This window comes from Ailuropoda melanoleuca, chromosome 8, assembly GCF_002007445.2.
Source record: "Ailuropoda melanoleuca isolate Jingjing chromosome 8, ASM200744v2, whole genome shotgun sequence".
NCBI lineage: Eukaryota > Metazoa > Chordata > Mammalia > Carnivora > Ursidae > Ailuropoda > Ailuropoda melanoleuca.
This window is the reverse complement of record NC_048225.1, coordinates 65,003,608-65,026,601: the sequence shown is the minus strand read 5'-3', so window position 1 is coordinate 65,026,601 and position 22,994 is coordinate 65,003,608. Positions and strand designations below refer to the sequence as shown.

General features: G+C 61.2%; 1 protein-coding gene across 1 annotated transcript in view; it reads left to right on the top strand.

Moving 5' to 3' along the window:
* Nucleotides 1–22,214, top strand: part of ITPKB (inositol-trisphosphate 3-kinase B) — a 90,412-nt gene extending 68,198 nt beyond the window's left edge. The window contains exons 2-7 of the mRNA XM_034666610.1: nt 8,758–8,857; nt 10,034–10,247; nt 14,141–14,345; nt 15,499–15,600; nt 16,941–17,012; nt 19,035–22,214. Coding sequence (XP_034522501.1) covers nt 8,758–8,857; nt 10,034–10,247; nt 14,141–14,345; nt 15,499–15,600; nt 16,941–17,012; nt 19,035–19,250 — 909 coding nt within the window. The 3' untranslated portion in view covers nt 19,251–22,214. The remainder of the gene's footprint in view (nt 1–8,757; nt 8,858–10,033; nt 10,248–14,140; nt 14,346–15,498; nt 15,601–16,940; nt 17,013–19,034) is intronic.
* The last annotated feature ends 780 nt before the right edge of the window (nt 22,215–22,994 follow it).

The following is a 22,994-nucleotide window of genomic DNA, read 5'->3' as shown; positions in this document are numbered from 1 at the left end:
GGTTTCCTCCTATTGTTGATTCCCAGCCCCGTGGTCCCGCAGCCTGGAGGCCCCCTGGCTCCTGGTGTGAGGGGTACACTAGGCCTCTGTGCGTGCAGAGCATTTCCCTCTGTCCCTCCCTCTCTTTCTGTCTCCATCTGTGTGTCCTTCTCCCTCCCTCCCCCACTACCCCCCACCCCTCTGTGTTTCCTCTAGCCCTCCATTATTTTTAGTTCTTAAGAGGATGAAGCCCAGGAGGGAGGAGGAAGGAGGAGCCAAGTTAGTGACCTTCCAGACCAGAGATGGAGCATTTGTGGGCCCCGCCTGGTAGGGAGTGTTAGGAACATTTCCATTTTGAGTGAAGGATACCTCCATTCCTGGCTCACCAAACAAAGGCCGAGTTGGCAAGATTGCTGCTCCCTTGGATGCCAGCTGCTGTGAAGCTGGGAACTGGGGAGGAGGGTGGGTCTGGAATATGCCCTCCTAGAAGAGCTTTCTTTTCTGGGTTGACTGACCTGAGTGAAGGGGGGTCCTCCAAACCCTCACGTATGCGTGTGCAAAGACCCCTGGGGCCCAGGCCAGCCAGGCTGCCAACTGCCCAGGAGCCACGGCGGGTGTAGAGAACCCCAGACAGATGAAGCAGGAAGTTCCCGCAAGGATGCCCCTCCTGCTCCCTCGAGATGTTTCTGGAAAAATCCAGGCCCAGCAGGCGAGTCTAAGGAAGCGTGAGGCAGCTCAGGTGTATTTCGTCTTGTAGGAGGTGGGATGTGGCAGGGCCCGAGCCCTTGCTGTGTGCTGGGCCTGCAAGGTGTCCCCATTAGTCAGACGGCTGGGGGTCTAACCCACTGTGTGTGCAGCTTGGGGGGCATACGGCAGCGCTAGGACCAGCGCCCAGTCCCAAGCTCACCCTCTGCTGGCAGACACAGCATGCTACACAGAATCAGGGGGCACTCGCACCCTCTCCTGGGGCTCCAGAACAGGCGGGGGGCTGGAGTGCTCTAAGCAGCTCCGTGGAGAAGTACGGCCCGCTCACAGATTCCTGCGGGATCGACTGCGGGGATAGGTGGGACAGAGGGCAGAGCGTCTGGCCCTGCATGTGCAGAGACCTGGAACGGGGCAGGTGTGGGGCAAGGAGGGGGCCAGCTGCCAGATGGGAGAGGATGGGACAGGCCCTGAGAGCAGGAGTGTGGGCAGCCCCCTGGCAGAGATCTGGGTGATGGCAGGGGGAATCACCCTGACAAAGGACCCCTGTGTGCCAGTCCAGGTCTAGAAAGTGGGCCTCTCGTTGCTGTGGGAAGGAGGCAGCTCACCAGGGGAGCAGAGCTCGGCAGCCATTCAGGGTTTTCCTGGCTTTGGCCAGAATGTGCTGGAAGGCATTGACTGGCCGGGATAGCCCCCCTCCCACAGGGTCAGCGGGGCTGTGCTTGCATCAGGAGCACCCACTGTAAAGCAGGTGCTGTCGGTCCTGACCATGTCCTCCACCCCAGAGCTGGAGCTCAGCAGCCCTCAGCCAAAGAACCCCAGGCTGCAGTGGCCGAGGTGGTGGGCCTCGGGGGCTGGAGAGGGCTGCCTATCCGAAAAGCTGTGCCCGGCCATAACCTCCGTGGAAGGATCCCCCCGGGCTCCCCCAGCCTGGGGAACGTCACGTGAGGAGACGGGAATAAAAGAAGACATTCCTCGGGTCTTTCTGCAAAAGTGTTTCTGCATTTGGTCTTTAGGGGAATTTTCTTGTTTGTTAAAGGGGGAAAGACGGTTGGTCTTAAAGCCCAGACTCTTATTTTTAGCTGGAGCTACCTGCCCTGCCAAGTCCTTGGGCTTAATTTTTCCGATCCTTGGGGTCTTGGCTTTGAAAGGCCTTCCCTCACCACCACCCCCTCCACCCCCAGGCACACAGCTCGCCGCTGGTGGGGGCAGCTTTCACTTGGGGCCCCAGCCAGGTTTCGAACGAGCCGGGGGCCCCTACCTGCCCGGGCATGCCCAGCTGCCGGCTCGGGAGGCTTTGCCAGGGCAGATACAATGAACAAAGTTGGCCGGCCTCGGCCCCGGAGAAGCGCCGGCTTTTCCCCGGCTAGGGAGGGAAGGATCACCAGGGAAACCCTAACTGCTGTTTCAGAGAAACCATAAGAAGAAGGAAGAAAAAAAGCATTCTTCCAAACACGGACACCTCAGTGACTTTCGCTCAGACTTTGGCAAGAGCAGAGCAAAGGCACTGAGGCAGAGTGGGCCCTCCCTGGGCAGGGGTCTCTTGCCCCCCTCTCAGGGCATTGTGAAGCGTGCCTTCCCTGTGTGTGTCAGGGAGACGGGGCTGGGAACGCACGCGGAACGAGGCAGAGCAGGCCTTCATGGAGGCCTCCCCCATCCGAAAGGTCGCTCTTGGGACAAAGCCCTTGCTTTCGACCTGAGGCTGTTTTTTAACTGGGGGAGCAGCTGAGAGCCCCAGAACAGGCAGAGAGGACGTGGGCCTGGTTAGCCTGTTGGCTGAAACAAAACAAAAATCCAACGAATTAAATGGCGGGAACCAGGAAGCTGTGTGACCTTGGGCAAGTGACTTAACCTCTCTGAACACGGGTCCTCATGTGCAGGACAGACATAGCTGTGTCAGTGTGGTGAGGGAGGACGACATGAGAGATTAGTAATATGCCTGGCACTACCTCAGACGTGTAACATGCCTCTTTCCCCCAGTTCCCCCACAAGCCGAGTTAGGACCACTCACTTCCCATGCAGGCACACACACGTGTGCTACAAAGCCATGTCTCCGGGCGATGTTGTTTTGGAGAGTCACGGGGTCCAGAGAAGAGTCCCCTTTTCTGACGTCTTAGAGATTTCTCCTCATCTCTTTAAACAAAAACAAATGGAGACTTTATAATTATCTAAAAAGAAAAGTTAGCCAACTGGTCAGACCATTACAGTAAAAAGGGAAGTGCTGGAGGAAAAAGCAGAAAACTGGGGGAACCAGTTGGGTGGGAAGAGGTTAAGAAAAGTCTGTAAAACCCCTTTTTATTATAAAATGAAATGTGCTCACCAATCCCACTCTTTACCCCCCAAGTGCTGTTCTTCGGGGCGCCTGGCAGGCCTCCGCATGTGTGAAATGGGCTGATTGGGGAGACTCTTCTCCAGGCAACTTCCCTGATTCTCTGCCCCAGAACCTGGAGTCAGCACCTGGGCCTGGCCGGCTCTGGCTGTCCGGAGCTCGGGGGCCTCAGGAGCTGCCCCGCGGGCCCCCAGCTGCCGGGAGCACCCAAAGGGCAGCTTCAAGAGCCATGAATCACACACTTAGCTCCTCTTCTTGCCCCCTGGCGATGATTTGACCCTCTGGAAGCACCTGGCTGGATTCCTGCCCGTCTGCTGTGCCTTGGAGGGGAAAACTATTTCAATTACCAAAAAAAATATAACAACAACAACAAAAAAAACAGAAGTAAAAGCAAAATGAACACCCGAGGTTCTCTTGTCCCGTAACGTCGTACAGCGCACCTGCACATCTCTGTTCTTACCTCCTCGGTTCTCCCCGCGGCCCCGTGGGGCGGGCAGGGCACCTGTCACGTTCTCGAGCCCACTTTAGAGATGAGAACACTGATGGGCAGAGGGCAGAGGTTCAAAGGGTTGCCCGGAAACCTCAGCTGGCCTCGGGGGGCTCTGACCACGTCCCAAGGGGCACGCCCAGCCTCTAGAGTGCCTGTCGAATTTGGTCTCCCTCCTCCTGAACCGTGTGAGGCTTGGCTCAGCCTGCAGTCCGGGCTGACCGGGGCAGCCTCTCAGGGACCCCCTTGCAAGGGAACGCCTGGTGGGGCCAGGGGGCTGGCTCTCAGGAGGCTCACACTCGGCCAGACAAGAGCTGGCGTACAGGCGTGCCACGGAGAGCCCTCTGGGAACATCCAGGGCAAGGGGGGTCCGAGCTGCGTTGGGTTAGCTGAGTCCTCTGCAGCCGTTCTTGGAAGAATCCGGAGGGCAGAGACGGACACATCTGCAGGTGTCTGAGGTGGGTGGGGGGAGGTGTGTGGTTTTGTTGGCTGCAAAGGGGAGGCGGTGGCTGGAAAGAAGGCAGGAGGCAGGCCCCAGAGGGCCCTGGCCTGGGCAGCTCCTGTGGGGGAGGCTGGGCACTGGGCTCAGAACCCCCCGTGGGGTCCAGTATCCTCTCATTGCACGAGAATGAGGCCACCAGGGAGGACAGAGCAAGGCCAGACCCATAGAACAGGCAGGAGAGGAACGAGCAGAGTGCTGACCGGTGACCGTCCTTGCCCCTCCTGCCAGGCCTTTCTGGGGGGCTGCTGTGAGCCCCCCAAGAAGAGTCTAGGCACCTGCAGTAGACCCCCCCCCCGCCCCAGCACTGAAGAGCAGCCTGTGGTCATGGGCAGAGGACCAGCAGGTCCGGACCCAGAGGTCACCCTGCTCCCGCTGACCAGCCGGGCAGTTGTCCCCTGCAGGAGGCGGGGCCAGCTCCCCCGTGGGAGAGCTGTGCGGCCACAGAGCACCCTCGAAGGGGCCCCACGCTTGCTTCACACTCTGCCATCCCTGTGTTGACAGTCTTACGAAGTCTGGGACAAGGAATCCCATATGTCATGTCGCTGGTCCTGTGTGGGTGGGCTGGCTCCTTCCCGCCCCAGCCTGGCTCTGGGTCCCTGCCTCCTTCCCTTCCCCCTCCTCCTCCTCTTCTCCCCACTCCATCCTTCCTGTCTGTTTTATGGAAGACGAAGGCCAGACTCTGAGGTGATCCCGGTCAGCCCTCTCATCTGCCAGAGGCACTGTTTCCCTGCAGTGTGAGTGGGACATCTGGGGGAGCAGCCAGAGAATAGCGTTGTCCCAGGAGCCACGAGCCTCATGGGGACGCTCGGAAACTGGTTTAGAAAAACTCGTAGCATCAGACGCTAGCCAGGCTGCCGCCCCTGGGCTCGGCCTGGGCCCTGCGGCCCTGCTGGCCAGGGGACCGTTTCTGCCCTGGGTACTTGGGGGCTTTGGGCAGCTCCGAGTCCTGGGCCGGTTGGGGGGGGGGCTCGCGGAGAGCCACGGGCGCTTCTGGGGCTGCGGCAGCCTGTGCGCTCGGAGGCAGAATGAAGGCGTCCGTGGGTGCCTGTCTCTGGGGAGCAGGTCTGCATCTCCTGCGAGGCCAGACCTCTCAGTTCCTGCTGGCAGGTGATGGAGGGCGGGCAAAGTCTGAGCTGCTGGGACTGGCTGATGGGCTGGCCGTAGCGGGGAATGCTGGTCTGCGCCTTGCCAGGCTCAGGCACAAAGAGGGTAGGGGTCTGTTTTCAGGTTTTTCTCCTCCCCCTACACATCTCGCCATGTTTCCGCTCCCTGTCCTGTCAGGTGCCAGGGGATGGAACTGCCTGGAACAATTTCCAAACATCAGGCATCTCCAAGCCACTCACCTCCCACGTACCTGCTAGTTTCTGGCCCTTTCCTTCTGAATCTCCCCGTGCAGCCGGAGTATGGAGTGAGACCCCACCTCTCACGGAGCGAGGTCAGGCATGCAGCCGGCCCCCTGCACTCACATAGGAAACAGAGCAAACCCCAGATAGTGCTTATTTAACCCCGGGGGGTGGTCAGTGAGGGATTCGTGTTGCGGGGGTCTCATCCCACTCCGTAAACCTGCACTGTTAACCTGGAAAACCTCGCTTCGGTCGGCTCTCCCCCGCAGCACAGAGTCGAGGTGAAAGCCTGCCCTTGGCACTGCACCTGCGGCAGGCAGGCCGTTCCCTGGTTCTTTCCTTTCCCTTGCAGTGCTCGCAAGAACATCCCAAGGGCAGCGCTCCAGCCACGGTCAGATCCGACTGGGGGAGAGCCTGGCATTATCTGCTAGCGAAGCTGCAAGTGGCCCCCACATGGGACGGATTTAGGGTTTGGGTGGCCAGCCATGGTGCATCTCCCAAAGGCTCTAGACTCTTCTGTTAAAGGAGCCTGACTCTGCCTGAGCAGAGCGGCTGCCAGCCTTGCGCCCTGACTGCCCAGGGGACCCACCTTGCAGAAACCTCCCCGGGGCGGGGGGCGGGGGGTTATTCTCTTCCATCTCCTGGCGCTCCCACTGCTGTGGCCCTGTGCCTTCCTTTCCCGGGCCTGGCCATGACCTGGACATGCTTTCTCTGGTTAGTGTTGGTGGCCACATTCGGCACCGCTTGGGTGCCCCTGGCATGCAGACCCACAGACAAGAATGTTCCACCACCCTCGACTGCCCAGGGCAACTTGGTGTGGGAGGTCTCTCGTGGCCTTGGCCCTTGTCATGTGAAAGGCACGTTTCCTCATGTTGGGAAGGGAAGCTGAGCAGAAAGCTCAGAGTGAACTGTCGAGGACCCCCCGCCCCGAGCGCCCCTCTCCTTTCTGGCTCAGACTCTCCCACACGTACCCCATCCTCATGGAGTGGCTTTCACTCCTGTGATCAGGGAAACCCATGGGCTGCTCCCATCTTACAGGTAAAGGGGACCATGAGGAAGGTCAGGAGCTCGTCCAAGGGCAGCCGGTGAGGAGGGGACAGAGGCAGGACTCGGGCCCGGGTCCACCTGCCTCCCCCAACGGTCATGCTGCCCTGCTCCAGGCTTCCTAGCCCAGCCTCCAGAGCTCAGCCCCCACTGGACCCAGCTGTTCCAGACCCAGGCTCCATCACACAGGCCTGTGACAGTCTTCTCCCCCAGGTCTGTCCCCACCCTGCCCCTGTTGGCACAGCCTCCACAAAGGCCTTCCTTCCCAGCACCCACCCATCTTGGTACACCCCTCCCTGGCCGTGGGACCCATCCTCTCTGGGTCATCTACAGATACAATGTGAGGTGACACACAGCTGGGTGACGCTGGCCCTTGAGGGTCCAGCTGTCCAAGGAGCCTGATAGACCAGCTGTCCCTCCCACACCAGGCAGAGGAGGAAATGGGGGGGTGCAGGGTGGGTTTAGTTGTTCCCTGGTGGGGAGTGGCACAGGGTGGGGTCAGCGCTGGACTGGGGACACATGCCCTCCTGCTCCCACGCTGCAGCTCTCACCCTTGTACCCTGTGAGCTCCGCTGCATGGGGGGATGGCTGTGCACTTTGCCGCTGCACCGACCTTAACATCTTTCCCGCGGGTTCGTCAGGCCACCGCCCGGCTCCTGTCCTGTAATGAGGTTTTTCCGTTGTTGTCCCCCCCCTCGCCCGCGCTGTTTGTGCGGCCTTCTGGGTGCTGAGATAAGTCACGCCTCGGCCTTCCTTAGCCTTCTTTGGTGATCTCCATCAGAAGGATCTAGAAAAACAACCTTGCCAGTAGAGGCCCAGCCCTTTTGTCACATGGCCTGACGTAAGAATAGACTAGGTTTTGGTGGCGGGCTGAGGGTTTCTGGCACGGGGAGAAAGACTGCCAGGTTCAGTGGGGAGGAATTCTTCTCCTTAAACAGATTTCCACTTGAAAGCCTGATGACAGAAGCAGTGGGGCTCAGCAGAGAGAGAAAACCCAGGGCGGCTGATTTACCCTTGAATCCACCTTGGGTGCCAGCAGCCTTTGCAAGAATGAGGCCTGTGTCCTTGGGGCGGCTGCTGGCGACTGTGGGGCAGGGGACCAGGAGCCGCATCTTCAGAGCCCGCCCCCCCAGTCAAGGCGGGACCCCTCCTCCTCGCCCCCCTGTCCCCTGTGCAGAGCTCCTAGCTTCTCCTTCCCCCAGCGCGGAGCCCGGTGGGTTCGCTGTGTGGTTTTGCTGGCCGGGGACCCGCTTTCTCAGGAACTCGTGGCGCTGCTCTTCCAGGCTCCCACCCCCTCCAGGGACGCCTGTGTTTGGGGCACGCGGTCTTCCCTGCTCCGTCTCTGATTCTGTCCTAAAGTTAACATGGGGATGTGTGTTTCTGGAGAACCATGTATTGCTGGGGGAGAAGGCGGTTTTTGTGAGGCAGTCATGTGGGATGGAGGTTTGCGCACGAGCCACATTCATCACCGACTTCCGAGGGTCAGGTCCTACCCGCGGACGGGACGGTGACGGCTCTGCATGCTTCTTGCGGAGCTAAAGTAAGGTGCTAAGTCAACGTCAGTTCTCCTTTCTGCGCAAGGAGCCCCTCCCGCGCACGCACGCGCACACATACACACTTGCACACATGCGTGCGCGTGCGTGCACAGGTCCTACTTGAGAAACCCCCTGAGAAGGAGAAGTCCGTTGAAGAGGAGGAAACTGCAGGCCCGCTCACCCCCGTGCACACCCCGGCCGTGGGGTGGAGGGTGCTGTCCCCGGGGAACTCCCTGCAAAGTCTCTCTTCAAAGCCATTGCTGGCAAGGAGGGCCTCTGCCGCCGTGTGCACGGGTACAGTGTGAGGTGACACCAGCCCGCTCTCACCTGCCCCTGAGGGGCCAGTGCTGTTGGGACGCCGAGGTCATTTCCCGGAGCCCTTGAGGGTCCAGCCGTGCAAGGAGCTGGTGGACCAGCTGTCCCTCCCTCACGGGGCAGAGGAGGAAACCAAGGTCCCAGAGGGGCATGAAGAGGGGGTACAGGGTGGGTTTAGTAGTTCCCTGGTGGGGAAGTGTCACCAGGTGGGGTCAGCACTGGACGGGGGACATGTACCCTCCTGCCCCCACGCTGCAGCTGTCACACCCTCAGCCCTCAAGGTCCCCTTGCATCTGGGCATTCTTCTTGGCAGCAGGCTTTGCCGAGCTCCCTCTGACAGTACCTACTCCGCATAGATGACAGAGCTGAGGTCCTCGGAGCCCCCAAGGGCACCTGCCCCGTGGTCGTGGTGCTTCTCATCTTGGGGCCACAGGCGCCAAGTTACCTTGCTTTGAATGCATCCTAACCAGAAAGTACTCGTTCCCTTTCTAATGGAGTGTTTTTCGTTTGCTTCTTTCTAGAGCAAATCATGGAGGAAAATAAAAAACATGGTTCACTGGTCTCCCTTTGTCATGTCCTTCAAGAAGAAGTACCCTTGGATCCAGCTGGCAGGACACGCAGGTAGCTGCAGCCCCCCCACCCCACCTTCCCGCCGGACCACCGGCTCCCTCGGGAGGCACCCAGTGCATGAGGGTGGGGCGGGGTGAGGCGGGCCGGGATGCTCCCAGGGATGGAAGTGTCTGGAACAGCTTCTGAGACCCTGTGGTCTGCAGTCTCAGCCAGATTGCCGAATGTGGCCTCGGCACTGCCCTGAGGACAGCTGTCCTCTCCAGAGCCCATGCCGCCCCTTCCCTAAACACACGCACGTCCCCCCTTCCACTGTCTCTGTCGCATTCGATCTTTCTCTTCCTTTCTGCCTCTCTTCTGCCTGAACTCAGTAAAACCTGTGACATCATCAGTCCTGCAGTTCGCTTACCATGTGTCAGCATGGGCAAAGAGGCCATGCCGAGCGCTTCATTGAGCGCCCGCTGTATCCCCGCATCACCACGGTCTTGGGGGTCACACATTTTTGGAAACGTGGTCTCTGTGCCAAAGGAGCCTGTAGGTGGGGCAAAATGCACCCCACAAGCAAAGGAGGGTCCTAGGTGCAGGTGGCCAGGGCGCCTGCCAGCCACAGGGGAGGAGGGACATGTTGCCAGAGGCCGAGAGCTGGCTAGTCCACATGTGGGGGCCCTTGGTGAGCACCGTGCTCTGGGGAGGTTTCAGTGGCTGCCCCAGACTTGACCGTCATGACCACAGACCAGCACAGGGTCTGACATTTCCTTTATATCCCCAACACCTGCGCCCAGCCCGAGGCGCTGGGACGGACACCCTTCCTGAATAACTCCCTCCTTGACGCTGTGACTGAGAGAGCACTGCATGGGTGGGCTGTGCCTGGGACCCCGCTTCTCAGCCAGTGTCCTGACACCGAGGCACCTTCATCACCTGAGAAGCAGGACTGACGAGGGGCTGGGGGGGTAACGGTAATACAAACAGGACCGCAGAGGCCGTCTAGCAGTGAGCACCGGGGTCCTTCCCTCTTCAGATGAGGAGCCTGCGGTCAGGGAAGCCGGGGCACCAGCCCCGCTTTGCAGTCCGTGTGGCTGGGCTCCAGGACTTGCCTCCGCTCCCCACAAAGTGCTTGGTCCACGAGCGGGGACCTGGGAGACCTCCCGAGGGGGCTGTGGGGTGGGGAGTGGTCAGTGCGGGGAGGGCCTCGGAGGGAGACCAAGGGCCCCCTGCCACCTTGCCCCACAGGCAGTTTCAAGGCGGCGGCCAACGGCAGGATCCTGAAGAAACACTGTGAGTCTGAGCAGCGCTGCCTAGACCGGCTGATGGCTGACGTGCTGAAGCCTTTCGTGCCCGCCTACCACGGGGACGTGGTGAAGGACGGGGAGCGCTACAACCAGATGGACGACCTGCTGGCCGCCTTTGACTCGCCATGCGTGATGGACTGCAAGATGGGCGTAAGGTGAGCCTGGCCCCGCGGAGCGCACTTGGCCACCCTGCACCGGCCTGGGCCCGAGAAGGGACTGGAAGGGCCTCCGGGGCGGCCGGGAGGCTGGGCATTCCCAGGCTGCCCTGAAGTCTGGGGTGTGTGGGGCAGGCTTTTGGGGGTCTGAGCGGACCACTGAACCCCATCCCCACCCCAGTCCTATCACATTACGTGCAGAGGGAACGGAACCCTGGCTTTGCCCCTGAAAGCCTCCTCTCCTCTCTGGAACCGATAGCTGTGGGGCCGGAAACGGGGCCTGGCTCCGTGCTGAGCCTCCCTGGGGAGGGCAGAGAGAACTGGCTGCCTTTCTGGGCAGGCGGGGGGTGTTGCTTGGGGTAGCAAGGGGGTGGTCACATAGGGAGGCAGACGTAGAGGCCCTTCTCAGTGCCCCTGTGCCCCCACCCGGGGGAAGGGAGAGCCCGTTAGTGGACCGTGCTGGTTTGCCAACAGAGACTTGCACCTGCCCTTTGAGGGGAGGGGGAGCCCAGGAGCTGCTCCCTTGGTGGACATGGAGCCCCAAGTGAGGCACAGAGGCCGCAAGGGGGTGCGTGGGCCTGTGCGTGGAATTGGGTCCAAGCCGTGGCGTCTGCCCAGGGAGATAACCCAGGAGAGGACTCAGGAGGGAAGGAGACAGGAAGGGCGGCCAGGAGGAGACAGCGTGGTGCGCGGGGCCGAGAGGAGCCAAGACCCCGCCACCGGCACCCTGGGCCCTGTTTTGGCTGCGTGGTGTTCTCATCCCTCTCAAACTTGGACCATTCAGTGCCAGGAGTCCCCGAGGGGCTCCTTCTCTCCTGCGGCCAGGGCTGTGACCACAGGGTGTCCAGGAGCCAAGCTCACCTCAGGGAGCCACCGGCTACAGGTGCCCAGACTGGACAGCCAGGCGCCAGGCTCCTCCATCCGGCCTGTGGCTCGCTGGGGAGACCGGGCCCTGGGAAGCCGCTCCGAGCTGGGGCCTGTGTTTGCTTTGGGTGGTGTAAGCAGTTTTATTTCTTACAAGAGAAGAATGAGAAAAAGGGGTGTGTCTGGGTGTCTGTACCTGAGTGATAGAGACAGAGGCCAGGGGAGAAGGCCCATTTCCCTTCCCTCCTCACCCCTCCTGGGACTGTCATCAAGTCAGACCCTGCAGGCTGCGTCCCCTCCGTGTTATCCCCAGGCAGGGACCAAGGGATGGGGAGGTACAGGCCCCCCTCCGCGCTTGCGTGTCCCTGACCTCCCCCCTCTTTCTCCCTCTGTCCAAGGCCTTCCCCTCTCCAGCCCACAGGGAGGAAACAGAATGTCCCTGCAGCCACCACTTGGCCACTGCTCTTCCCAAGAGTCTTATTTCTGTCCCCGGAAGGCCCTCCCAGGGTACACCGGGATGGACCCTCTCAAGGAAAGACACATAAATATTCTGAAGAGTGTTCACTCCGACCATGGCCAAAAAAAGTACAGCCTGAGGGAATAATGTGTGGCTAGTGGGTCCCGAAAGGCTGCCCCGTGTACCTGTCTATTACCCAGGAAGTTGCCGGGGACAGCCCCCCCCACCCAAGGCTGCCTCCTGTCCCCTGTGTCCTGCAGCTGTGTCCCCCCAGTGCTCTCGGGAGAGACCCAGAGTGACCCGCGAGGCTGGAACAGCTGTAGCCCAGAGGCAGAGGCCGCAGGGTGAGGGAGGAGTCTGCGTGGAGGGGAGAGGCAGGTCTCCCCAGAAGGCATCCTGCCCCAGCTTTTCCTCCCTGCTTCACGATGCGAGGGACGGGCCCCGTGGGCTCCTGCCATCCAAAGGCAGGGGTCACAGTCCAGTCCGAGCAGGGGTCACTGATGCCACAGGGGAAGGGACCCAGCAGGGCCACGCAGACCAAGCCCCAAGGGGGCTCCGTGGGGCCCTGTGTCCCTGTGGGGAATGAGCTGTCCATTCAGAGCGTGGCCTGTGCTTGCCAGAAGGAGGAGGCCTGAGTTCCTGGCATGAGGGGTGGAGACTTGTCACAGGGAAGTAGTGGACGGACTGATCAGCAAACGCAGCCTCGGCCACGGTGGGGGCCTTAGGAACAGGTGACATGCGTGCCTGTCATGTCCTAAATCGGGCATCGTGGGACCAGGGTTCCACTCGGACATAGGCTCACGTGGCTCTGGGGAGTTTTTTTAGATGTGACCCTGTGGTCCTGTGTGTTGTGTGGCCTGCCAGGCAGCATCGATGGCATCTTCCTGACATCCAAGTCAGGGGCTGGCAGGTGGAGACCAGGACTGTCCTCAGCTTTCGAAGACGTGGGTGGCCTTGGCGTGTAAGCTGTGGGTGCCCCGCCGTCTGGAGAGGCGCCCCGGCCTTCGTGTTGTTGCCGCCCCCCCTGCAGCCAGGCCTCTGCTCCCCCATGTGAGACGGAGGTGTCGCCTTCCTCCGGGGCGGCATCGGGGAGCTCGGGCCCCACTGTCCGGCTGCTGACCGTTTCCTCTGCCAGAGCGTTAGCAGCTCCCCCCGATGGGCTGCGGGGGCCGCTTTGGAGAAAGCCCCAGCGAGAAGGGACTAGAGGCTGAGGCCCGCTTCCTGTTGAAGGAGCTGGTAAAGGCTCTTTGCAGAAGCAGGGCCACCCACCCACCCCGCAGGCCCCCACAGCGCACTCCGGGGCCCCGGGGATGGCCAGCCCGCCCCCCGCACGTGCGTGCACACACACGGGCCAGCGGATGCATCTCCACACATCACAGCTCTCTCCCATCACTGGCCTGGCTCTGCAGGCCCAGCGGGGTGGGTGTGTGCGTGTGCGTGGATGTGCGTGCGTGCATGGGGGTATGCGCGTGCGTGGGGCGTGTGCGTCTGTGAGTGGGGGGTGTGCGTCTGTGCATGGGGTGTGTGTGTGCGTGCATGTGTGGGAGTGTGCGCTCGTGCGGGGGGGGGTGCGCGCGTGAGTGGGGTGTACCCACGAGTACAACAGAAGGCTTTAAATGACCAGGCCCGTGTTCACACCCAAGGACTTGGTCTTTTCTGACATTTGATACAATGGTTTCCGAAAACGTGTCCTTCAATGACGTCATGAGTTGACATGCAGTCAGTTTTGGGTCCCAGCGCTGCAGCTTGGAGTAGGTGTGATGGGCAGTGGCGGCGGAGGCCCCGGAGCGGCCCGGGAGGGCGGGGCCGGGGGCCACGGTCACAGCCGCCCACCGTCTGGGCAGCCGCGGCCCACGAGGGGCCCAAGCAGGAAACTGTTTCAGGAAGGCCGTAGAGCCCCGGGGCAGGGGAGAGGCGGTTTGATTTGGGAGCAGGGGCGCGTTTGCGCTTGCCTGGCTGTGCTGCAGGGGTGGCTCCCCACCTCAGTCTGGGATGGGGGCGAGGGATTCTGCCATCCTGCCCCTGCTCCCGGTACCCCGCCAGTTTCCAGGGGACCCCTGCCAGTTGGGCCAGCAGGCCCCGCCCACACGTGCAGAGGACAGAGGAGTGCATAAGCATTGGCCATGTTTTCTCGGGCCCTTTGGGCTGGGGGCTCCGGTGTGAGGAGGCACGCGCTGGGCGAGGCAGGCTGGGCTGGCACGTCTGCGATACAGCAGTGGCCCTGGGGCCCCCAGACTCCCCCTCCCTTCCCGGCCATGGGCTTCCCCCTCCCCCACTGTGCCCCTTCAGAGGCCACCTTCTGGCCTGGCCTTGGTACTAAAGATGTCCCCTCTTGAGAGAGCCAGCGGTATCTAAACCCTTCCTAGAAGGGAGAGCCCCTGGGCTCTGCCAGGCCTCCTCGGTGATGCTGGTGTGGGGTACCCCCTGTGCAAGGCGGCCTGTTCGCCGCCGCCTGAGAGGACTGTGTGCCCATCCCAGGTGAGCATGCCTTGGCTAAGCTGCGTGCGGCCCCCGGGGCAAGGCGGGGGCTGCAGCGCGGCCAGTGGCCCTCATCACCCCCCTTCCCACACAGGACCTACCTGGAGGAGGAGCTCACCAAGGCGCGGAAGAAGCCCAGCCTCCGCAAGGACATGTACCAGAAGATGATCGAGGTGGACCCTGACGCCCCGACCGAGGAGGAGAAGGCCCAGCGGGCAGTGACCAAGCCTCGATACATGCAGTGGAGGGAGACCATCAGCTCCACCGCCACGCTCGGGTTCAGGATCGAGGGCATCAAGGTGAGGCTCTCCATGCGCCCAGGCCACCGGCTCCCGGCGGAGGAAGGGATGGAGGCTCCGACATCCACCCGCCGGGTCGTGGAAGCTCAGACTGTGGTCCCTGTAGCCTTGCTGGGTTTCCATCCTCGGCGCGCAGCCCTAGCTCCGGGGCTGGACGACTGGGAGACCCAGCTCGCTGGTGGGCGGGAGGCAGGGCACTCTGCAGAGGGAACCCTGGGGACCTCTGCTTTGTGAGCTCCGGGCTGAGAAAGCCATTCGCCCTTCCCCTGTCCTCTGAAATCATTTTATTTCTTTTTTTGCATCCAGACGGGCTGCAAATGCGATGCTCGTCCCTCTCCCCATAAGACTCATTTTCCTCTCCTTACCTGTGTGAAACGATCCACATTCCCTCACCTCTCCCTCTCCAGCTGGATGCTCTGGCCTCTGTCACTGTCCAGCCAGCGTCCCCACCAACACTTGACCTGCCTCCTCCCCTCCCCTGCTCCAGGAAAGGGTCCCCCTGAGATGTGCCATCCACCTGGCTGTCCCTCCACCCCGGCGTCCCACTTAACCTTTCAGAGGCAGCCGCGCTGCGTTACTGGCCTCCGGCCTGATGGTGCACAGACCCGAGTTTGGGGGCTCCTGATGGAGCCAGCCTTACCCTTTGTCCCCAAGAACAGAGCTCCTCCTGGGGGAGCTAAGCTCCATGCGCTTCCCTGGAACAACCTGGAACAGACACAGCTTCAGGCTAAGAAGATGGAGCAGTCTCTTGCACTGGGTGGGCCAGCTAGCGGAGACGGGCAGAGAGTCTTGTATCTTGGCCTCCAGGGAGCCTACGATAAAAGATCTTACATTACAAAGAGAATGTAGCTGACCTTGGGGTGGGGGGCCCCCTCTCTTCTGTCTGGACAGCAGGGACTCCTGGGCACTCGGGTTCCGAAGGCCAGGCCCCAGGTGAAGCTGAGACCCATCCATCTCCTTCAGCCCCACTCCTCCGTCCCTGGCCTCTGCACCCCCCCGGGGGCTCCCCTGACCCTCTGCGCTGCCGTCCGACTAGCTACCCTGTGACGGTGCAGGCGCCTGGCTTCCTCCAGCTGCCAGGTGGGTGAGCACCCCGACAGCCCCACGGGCTCTCAGCTGACCCCTCCTGGGCGGGTGTCCTTCTCCTTCTCAGAAAGAAGATGGCTCCGTGAACCGGGACTTCAAGAAGACCAAAACGAGGGAGCAGGTCACGGAGGCCTTCAGAGAGTTCACTAAGGGGAAACGCAACATCCTGGTGAGTCACTCCCTGCCGAGGGGCCGGCCACACGGGGACCACCGGGGCCCTCCCAGGTTGTTGCCCAGCCCCAGACCAGGCCCGGCCACTGTGCCCACGTGCAACACGCCAGCACTGGGCGGGTGCAGAGGAAGGTGACTCAGTTGCCAGTCCCATCCAGGGTAGCTGGGGGCGCTCGGTGAGCTCACTCTGCCTTGCTGTCCCTTCACGGCGCCAAGGATGGTTCCCTCCCATGAGAGGGCTGCTGTCACTGTAGCCTCACGGCCTGCCGGGCATCGAGCATCGTGTGGGCACCAGATCCGAGGGGCAGCCCCTGGGGCGGGCAGACATTCTTGTCCCCACCTCACAGGTGAGGAGCTGGAGGTCCGGGACACAGCTAGGAAAGCCCAGAGCTGGACCTCACACGCAGGCCTCTGCCATAGTAGGCAGGCCAGACAGATGGCTCTGACCTCTGGGGTCAGGCCCTTGACCCTCCGGGCGGAGGTGGGGTGAGCGGAGCATCTGCACCCCGAGGGAGAGGCATCCTGGGACAGACCCAGGCGCACTGGGGACATGGGCCCTGGAGCCGCCGGGGACAGGCTCCTTCCGAGCAGGGGTGGACCCGGACAGCCTTTTCTCCGAGCAGACTCCCTGCTGGCTGGACCCGAGATCTCCCTCCCTCCTTTGCAGGCCGGGTAGGCTTCCCTGGGCCCCTGGTAAGGAGGCTTCAGGCATGGGGTGCACCCCTGAGCTCTTCCATGGCCCGAGCCCCCTGTTTCTGGGTCACCTGCTCCTTCGAAGTGCCCGCCGCAGAGCGTGTGCCCCACTGTCATTGATGCCAAGCCCCAGGCTGCGGAGTTCTGCAGAAGGGCATCGAGGGACCGTGGGAGCCTGCATGCAGCGGGCTTCCCCGTGGTCCCTGGGGACAGCAGGCACCCCGGGAGCCAGCACAGCTCCATCCCCGTCCAAGGGCTCTGCCGAGAGACCACTGGCAGGGATACTTGTGGCCTTTCCACTTCCTCCGTCCTTTGGAAGGTCAGGGGCACAGAGGTTTGTATTCTGGAAGATACCATGGCAACCGGGCTGTTGAGAGGCTGCTTCCACACTGCTGTCATTCCAGAGTAAACTTTACCCTCATGGGAGAGCCCTAGGGGCTGCACGGCTGCGCGGGGGCCGGCCCTCGAGGGAGTGTGGGCAGACAAAGTGTGGCCCCCGGAGTCCAGCTGCCCGCCTCGCCGGGGTCTGGAGGTTGGAGTAGATACCCAGGCCGTAAGGTCCTGGCGATGCTAGTGGGCCACATGCGGTTTCAAAGCCACCACACCCCCAAGAGTTTAAAACTCTGGCCTGTTTTCTGTTCCCAGATCGCCTACCGGGACCGGCTAAAGGACATTCGGGCCACCCTCGAAGTCTCTCCCTTCTTCAAATGCCACGAGGTAGATACCGGGCTTTCATCCTCTGGGACAGAGAGCCTTGCTCTGTGGAGTCCATCACGAGGGCTGCCGGAGGCCCGTGGTCCTCCTCCTCCCACGGCTCCCTCCCGCTCCCAGCTCCTGAGACTTCTGTCCCACACACCCCAGGGTCTTAGGGCAGGCCCCTGGAGCCTCTAGTAGGGCCACCTGTAGCCACCCAAGACCCCCGAAGGGCTGGCCTGTCCTTCAGGCACTGCCCTTGGAGCAGGGCTGGAACTTTCCACCTGTTCTGCTTTCGCACCTGTTCGTCTGCAGGGGCAGCAGACGGAGGGTTGCAGATTGTCAGCACATTCACTGCAGGGTCTGTAGGACCCTGGTGTCAGGGAGTCCAGGGCCCCCAGCCCCAGAGCGAGCAGGTACAGGTGTGTACGTGCACACGCCCATGCACGCTGCTCCCCTAGAAACAGTTACTGCCGTGGCCAGGTGTGTGAAGCAGGGATCCCACGCTCCCTGCAGGCTTGCAGCTCCTTCCAGAAAGCAGCCCCTCTTGGGGTCTTGTATGGAGGGAGCCTCAGCCTGAGCCCGACCCACAGAGAGGGCTGTGGGGGCAGCAGGAGGAACAGGAAATGGGTGGTCCCAGGACCCCTGGTAGAGGGAGCTTCCCCAGAGGGGGGTGGGCAAGGCCCTGCTAGGCCTCACGGCATCTTCGTGCATGGCCCTGCCTCCAGGCACATAGCCTGGCCTGCCCTGGGATTTTATCCCTGACTCACTGGCCCCTTGGTCAGGGTGCACCTGTCCCACGCGGTGGCTCTGGCAGGTGCCCGGATAGGACTGCCCGTAAAGAGGGACTGGGGTGCTCAGAGGGCATACGGGGCAGGTTCGGCCCTGAGCAGCTGCCCCGGCCTAGCCATTCGCAGGACGCCCTTTCCTCCCCTCCTCCACACTGAGGCCCAGGTCCTCACTGAGGCCCAGGGTGCACAAGCCCTCCGCCCTGCCCAGGGCCTCTGGATTCCCAGCTTGATAAAAGGTCCTTGTGCACGGGGCACCTGGGTGGCGCAGTCGTTAAGCATCTGCCTTCGGCTCAAGGCGTGATCCCAGCGTTCTGGGATCGAGCCCCACATCAGGCTTCTCCGCTGGGAGCCTGCTTCTTCCTCTCCCACCCCCTGCTTGTGTTCCCTCTCTCGCTGGCTGTCTCTGTCAAATAAATAAATAAAATCTTTAAAAAAAAAAAAAAAGTCCTTGTGCAGCGTGCTGGGGCCTCCCTTCCCTCCAGACTGCCTGTGTGCCCCAGAGGGCAGGGGCCATGGGCCTCGGAGCCCCAGGACCTGCCCCACTGGGCTGAAGGACCACACCACCCCTGGTCCACAGCCCAGGCTTTGTCTTGCACATCTGTCTTCTCTCCTGCACCTTTACTGTTATTTCTGGAAGATTGTTTTTGCTTTACTCTTTCTGGAGTCTCATTTGGAAGTGTCAGGTCTAGAAAGAGCTGGGGCTTCTGCCGGTTTCCTTCTGGGAATGGAAGCTCCTCTCTGCGCTCAGCATTTCCAGGAGCCTTTCCCTGTCCCGCCCCAGGTCCTGGGAGCTATAAGGGCCCTGCACCCTCTCCTCTCACCCCCTTATCTTCTCCAGCCCCACCCAGTGACCTGGGGGAGGGTTTGGGGGATGTGTTCATATTTGGGAGAGCGCCTTACTCCATGCACTTGCTCTGACCTGGCCCGGAGTTGGGGGCGGAGGGGGGGCTGTTGGTGTTTGTGGTCATTAGTAGTGGAAAGTGCACAGGCCGGAGCTTGGGGGCGGGGGTCTGCCATCCCAGACACCCTCCCTGTCCCGCCAGCCACACGGAAGGCGGTGGCTGTCCTGGTGGTCGGCCTCCTCTCACCCCTGCACGGCCACCCTGGGCGGGCTCTGCCGGGTGGGGTGGAGCCTCGAGCTCCGAGCTCCCGGTGCACTCCGGCTGCGGTGGGGCGGGCCGTGGTGGGGGGGCCGGGCCGTGGGGCCTCCGGCGCTGCCCTCCTCTGCTCCCCACTCACTCTTCTCTCCCTCCAGGTCATCGGCAGCTCGCTCCTCTTCATCCACGACCAGAAGGAGCAGGCCAAGGTGTGGATGATCGACTTTGGGAAAACCACGCCCCTGCCCGAGGGCCAGACCCTGCAGCACAACGTGCCTTGGCAGGAGGGGAACCGGGAGGACGGCTACCTCTCCGGCCTGAACAACCTCATCGACATCCTGACGGAAATGTGCCAGGACGCCCCTCTCGCCTGAGGCGTCCCCCGCGCCCGCCTCGCCACACCGTCCCTTCCTCGCCGTCCACCTTTTTCCTCCTCCCTTTTCCCTTCGCGTCTTCCTGGGTGCGAGCCCCAGAACTGACCCTCCTGACCTGCACTACGAGACACTTTGTAGAGACGAGATGGAGATTTCCGAGAGCAGATGAGAGATTTTCTGGTGACTTTCCTCATGAAGGGCTTGGAGCTGGGGTTTCCACTTCTCTCTATGCGTAGGATCTCCGAGCAGAAGAGGAATGCCCAGACCCAGGCTCCGCGGCCTGTAGGGCAGCTCTGTCGGCTTTAGGTCCGGAGGCAGGCTCAGGTGGCCTTGGTGTGGGTCCCTCCCTAACCCAGGAGCCAGCCTCTGCTGGGGCTTCCTGTGGGGGGCTGCTGCCCCCTGGTGGCCAGTGCGGTCAGTGCCACTGCCGGGCTCAGCCTGTGTGTCCCATCCTCCCAGGCTGGAGACCGCCGTGAGGGCCATTGGAAGAACCCAGGCTTCAGCAGGTGCCTGGCTGCAAGCTTCTGGAAGTTGGGGCACCAAGCCACTGGGAACCGCATGTTGGCCATTAGCAGCCCAGGGGCGCCCGCAGACAGGTGATGGCCTGCTAATGCCAGGACCCCACCCTTCTGGTATTGAAACCCTCCAGCTTGGGGCCAGACCCGGGACTGTGGAGAATGCTGGAGTCCATTGGCTGTGCTCTCTGACCTAGGCCTTCCCAGGAGGGGGCAGGCAGGAGCTGTGTTCTTCCATCTGATTCTCACCCTCTGAATTCAGAGGGCAGACACTCTGCACACCTGAGCTTCCAGGGATGTCCCCCAACCCGCCAGAGCCACTTGTGCCTCCAGCTCCCTGCCTTGCACTGGCAAGGTTGGGGGCACCGGATGGGGCGGGCCAGAGCGCAGCCAGCCCCAGAGGCAGAAGGATAGAACCTGCATAGCACACTCCACCCCCACCCCCACCCCCGCGAGGTCAGTTCCCCTGAAGGTTCAGGGCAGTACTGGGCAGGGAAGAAGCAGGTTTTTGGCCTACTGGCTTCATCTTCCTAAGTAACTCTTAGTGCCTGAAGGGCTTAGACCCACATTTCCCAAATGTGGTGTGGGCAGCTCCCAGGATAGGTGGTGGGTGCGGGGGGCAGGGAGGAGGTGTCCCGGGCATCTCTCTCTCAGGTCTCCTGGTTGCTTGAAGATGACTGGGGAACCCATTAAGTTGTATTTTAATTTTCAAGCAAGTTACATCTCTATCATGGAGAAGAATGTAAAATTGGCCTTTTTAAGAACAAAACTCTCAGCTCTCTGGCCATGCGGAGTTGCTCCCCCCGCCCCCAGCTGCCCTCCTTTGTCCGTGGAGGTACAGGGGGGCCCAGAATTGAGCTCTGACCGGGCGGGAGGTGCTAGGGTCAGTTCCTCTGCTGGGAGCTGTTTCAGGGACAAGGTGGAGAAGTGCGCGCCTGGAGGGACCAGTCCAGAGGTTTCCTGGGCTGTCCCCCTGTCGCCCCAGGGTCTCTGGGGGACCTCCGACCTCCCCACACAATGCCAGCATTTCCCCTTTCGTGCTGGGTGAGTGACAGTTGGTGGGGGTGGAGGGTGGGACACATGAGAATGTTTAAGTACAGATTTTTTTAAAAAGGAAATCACTGTTAAGCTTCCTGGCTCTTGTACAAAACAGTGGTGAGCTCCCGCGTGGGGCTTGTTAAAGGTCACACCCCTGCCCGGCTGAGCGCGAGAGGCCTCATGACAGCATGTGACCCTCATAAGGCAGGAGCACCAAAGCCGGCTTTGGGTCTCCCTCCGGAGCTGGAGTCACTCGTGGCTGAGAAGGGGGCTCGGGGTCCGTACCCCAGCAGTCTGCCGGGGAAGGGACATTGTTAATTCGGACATCGAGATTCAAGATTCCAGCTCCATGGCCTGGCCAGAAGTCGCCCTCCCTCCATCTATGAAGAAAGTTCGCTAAAGCAAATGAATGCTCTGAACAAAAAGTGCAGGGGACCAGCTTGATCTACTCACGAGAACAAATTTTCCAAGCACTTTAAACAGGCACCGATTGTTTGCAAACAATGGGCTGAAATGCAAGTGATGTGTTCATCAGAGGAGGTCCATGCTGCCTCTTATTGGCGATATGTTGCTTTGGGTCACATTCTATCTGTGAAAGTGGTATGAAGCCGCATCTTTGTAGGGTTACGCTCTTCGTTAAGGGTTGGGGTTCTGCATTTACTCGCTAGCTCTCTTCTGCACCTCTTCTCTCCAACTGCTCTCCCCCCGTTCCCTGCTTCCCCCTTGTCCTAGAGGGGTAGATGGATCCTGAGTGGAATTTCCCAGAACCCTTTCCCGCTCAGCCCCGGTCCCCGCAGGGACGCCTTGGGTCCTGGCCGTGCAGGTGCCAGCAGGGCGGGCCAAGCCGCGTGTGCCTGCGTGGTCCTTGCCAGGCCCCCGGGGGGGTTCTCCGTGAACTGCATGCTTAGCGTAATCGAGGAAGGTTTCTCTTGCCTTTAGTGTCGTGTAAGAAGTTTTTAAGTTATATTTATTTTTTCCGGTTTTTTAATTGCACAAAACACTAAGACTGGGAGGCTGGATTCTGTTTGTCCTTTAAAGCTGTGCCTTCTTTCTGAACTTCTTTTCCCACGTGGTGGAAAGAGCCCGGACACAGCACTGCCCCCCCCCCAGATGGACTCTTTCCCCTGTTCGCTGTATCTAGCTTGAGTTTGCCCGCATCCAGTCCCCCCCACCCCCCGTGTGTATATAACCCGGGCTGCGGGCTTGGGAAGAGGCCAGGGGTTCACACCCCTCCCCCGCCAGTGCCTTTCTTCTGGAGGAGACGACTCCCCAGAGGGTTCTCCTTCCCTCTGCACCCCTTTCTCCCCCACACCTTGGAGAAAACAACTGTTACAAACCACCCCCCGCACAGTGCCTGTCGAACAGACCGCGTCGCTCTGTACCTTCCCAAATAAAGGCCCGAGAGACCACAGTGCCGGCTGCCGTGCGGTCCTTGCCACCCCAAGCCCTGGAGAAGCACCTTGGGGGGGAGGGGTGGCGGTGGCGCTTTTTGGAAACAAGGATTGCGCTGGGGCACTGAGGATCCCTGGGAATGGGGGCTCAGATTGGTAACATTTCTATCTGCAAAAGATTTAAAACAGTCTTCAAATCCAGTCTTTTCAACTTTGTCCACAAAACCTTTACATAGGTGTTCCAGGCGCAGAATGGCCACGAAAAAGTTTTCGTCCCCTGCCCTGCGAGTTGGGGGGGCACTAGGAGGGAGGCCATGGCATATGAAGCCTAGCTCTGTGCAGAGTGAGGGACTGGCTGCTCGCCTCTATGGCCCCCTTTGAACCCCGATTGCCTCCACGAGCAGGGCTCTGAGTCTGCATTTTACAGAGGGGGAAACTGAGGTCAATAATGGCACCTGGGCAATAAATGCGGAGCATAGATTGGGATCCAGACTTTACCTGGTTGCAGACCCAGTTCTGTCTTCCTCCTCCCTGGGGAGCATCTGTGGGCAGAGAACCTGTCCTGTCTTTGCCCTGGGTCCCAGGCTCTCAGCACGGGGCTTGGCGCTCCCTGGCCTTGTCTGACACTTCTGATGGCAGGGCCTGTGCACTCTCTTAAAGCAGTAGGAAATAAGCCTTCCCTCCAGGTTGCTTCCTGGGGAGACTGAACAGAAAGTACAGTCTTGGCTCCAATGTTGGTCCCTTGGAGGGGGTGAGGACCTCGGGCAAAAGCCAGACGCCGCAGCCACCATCTCCCACAG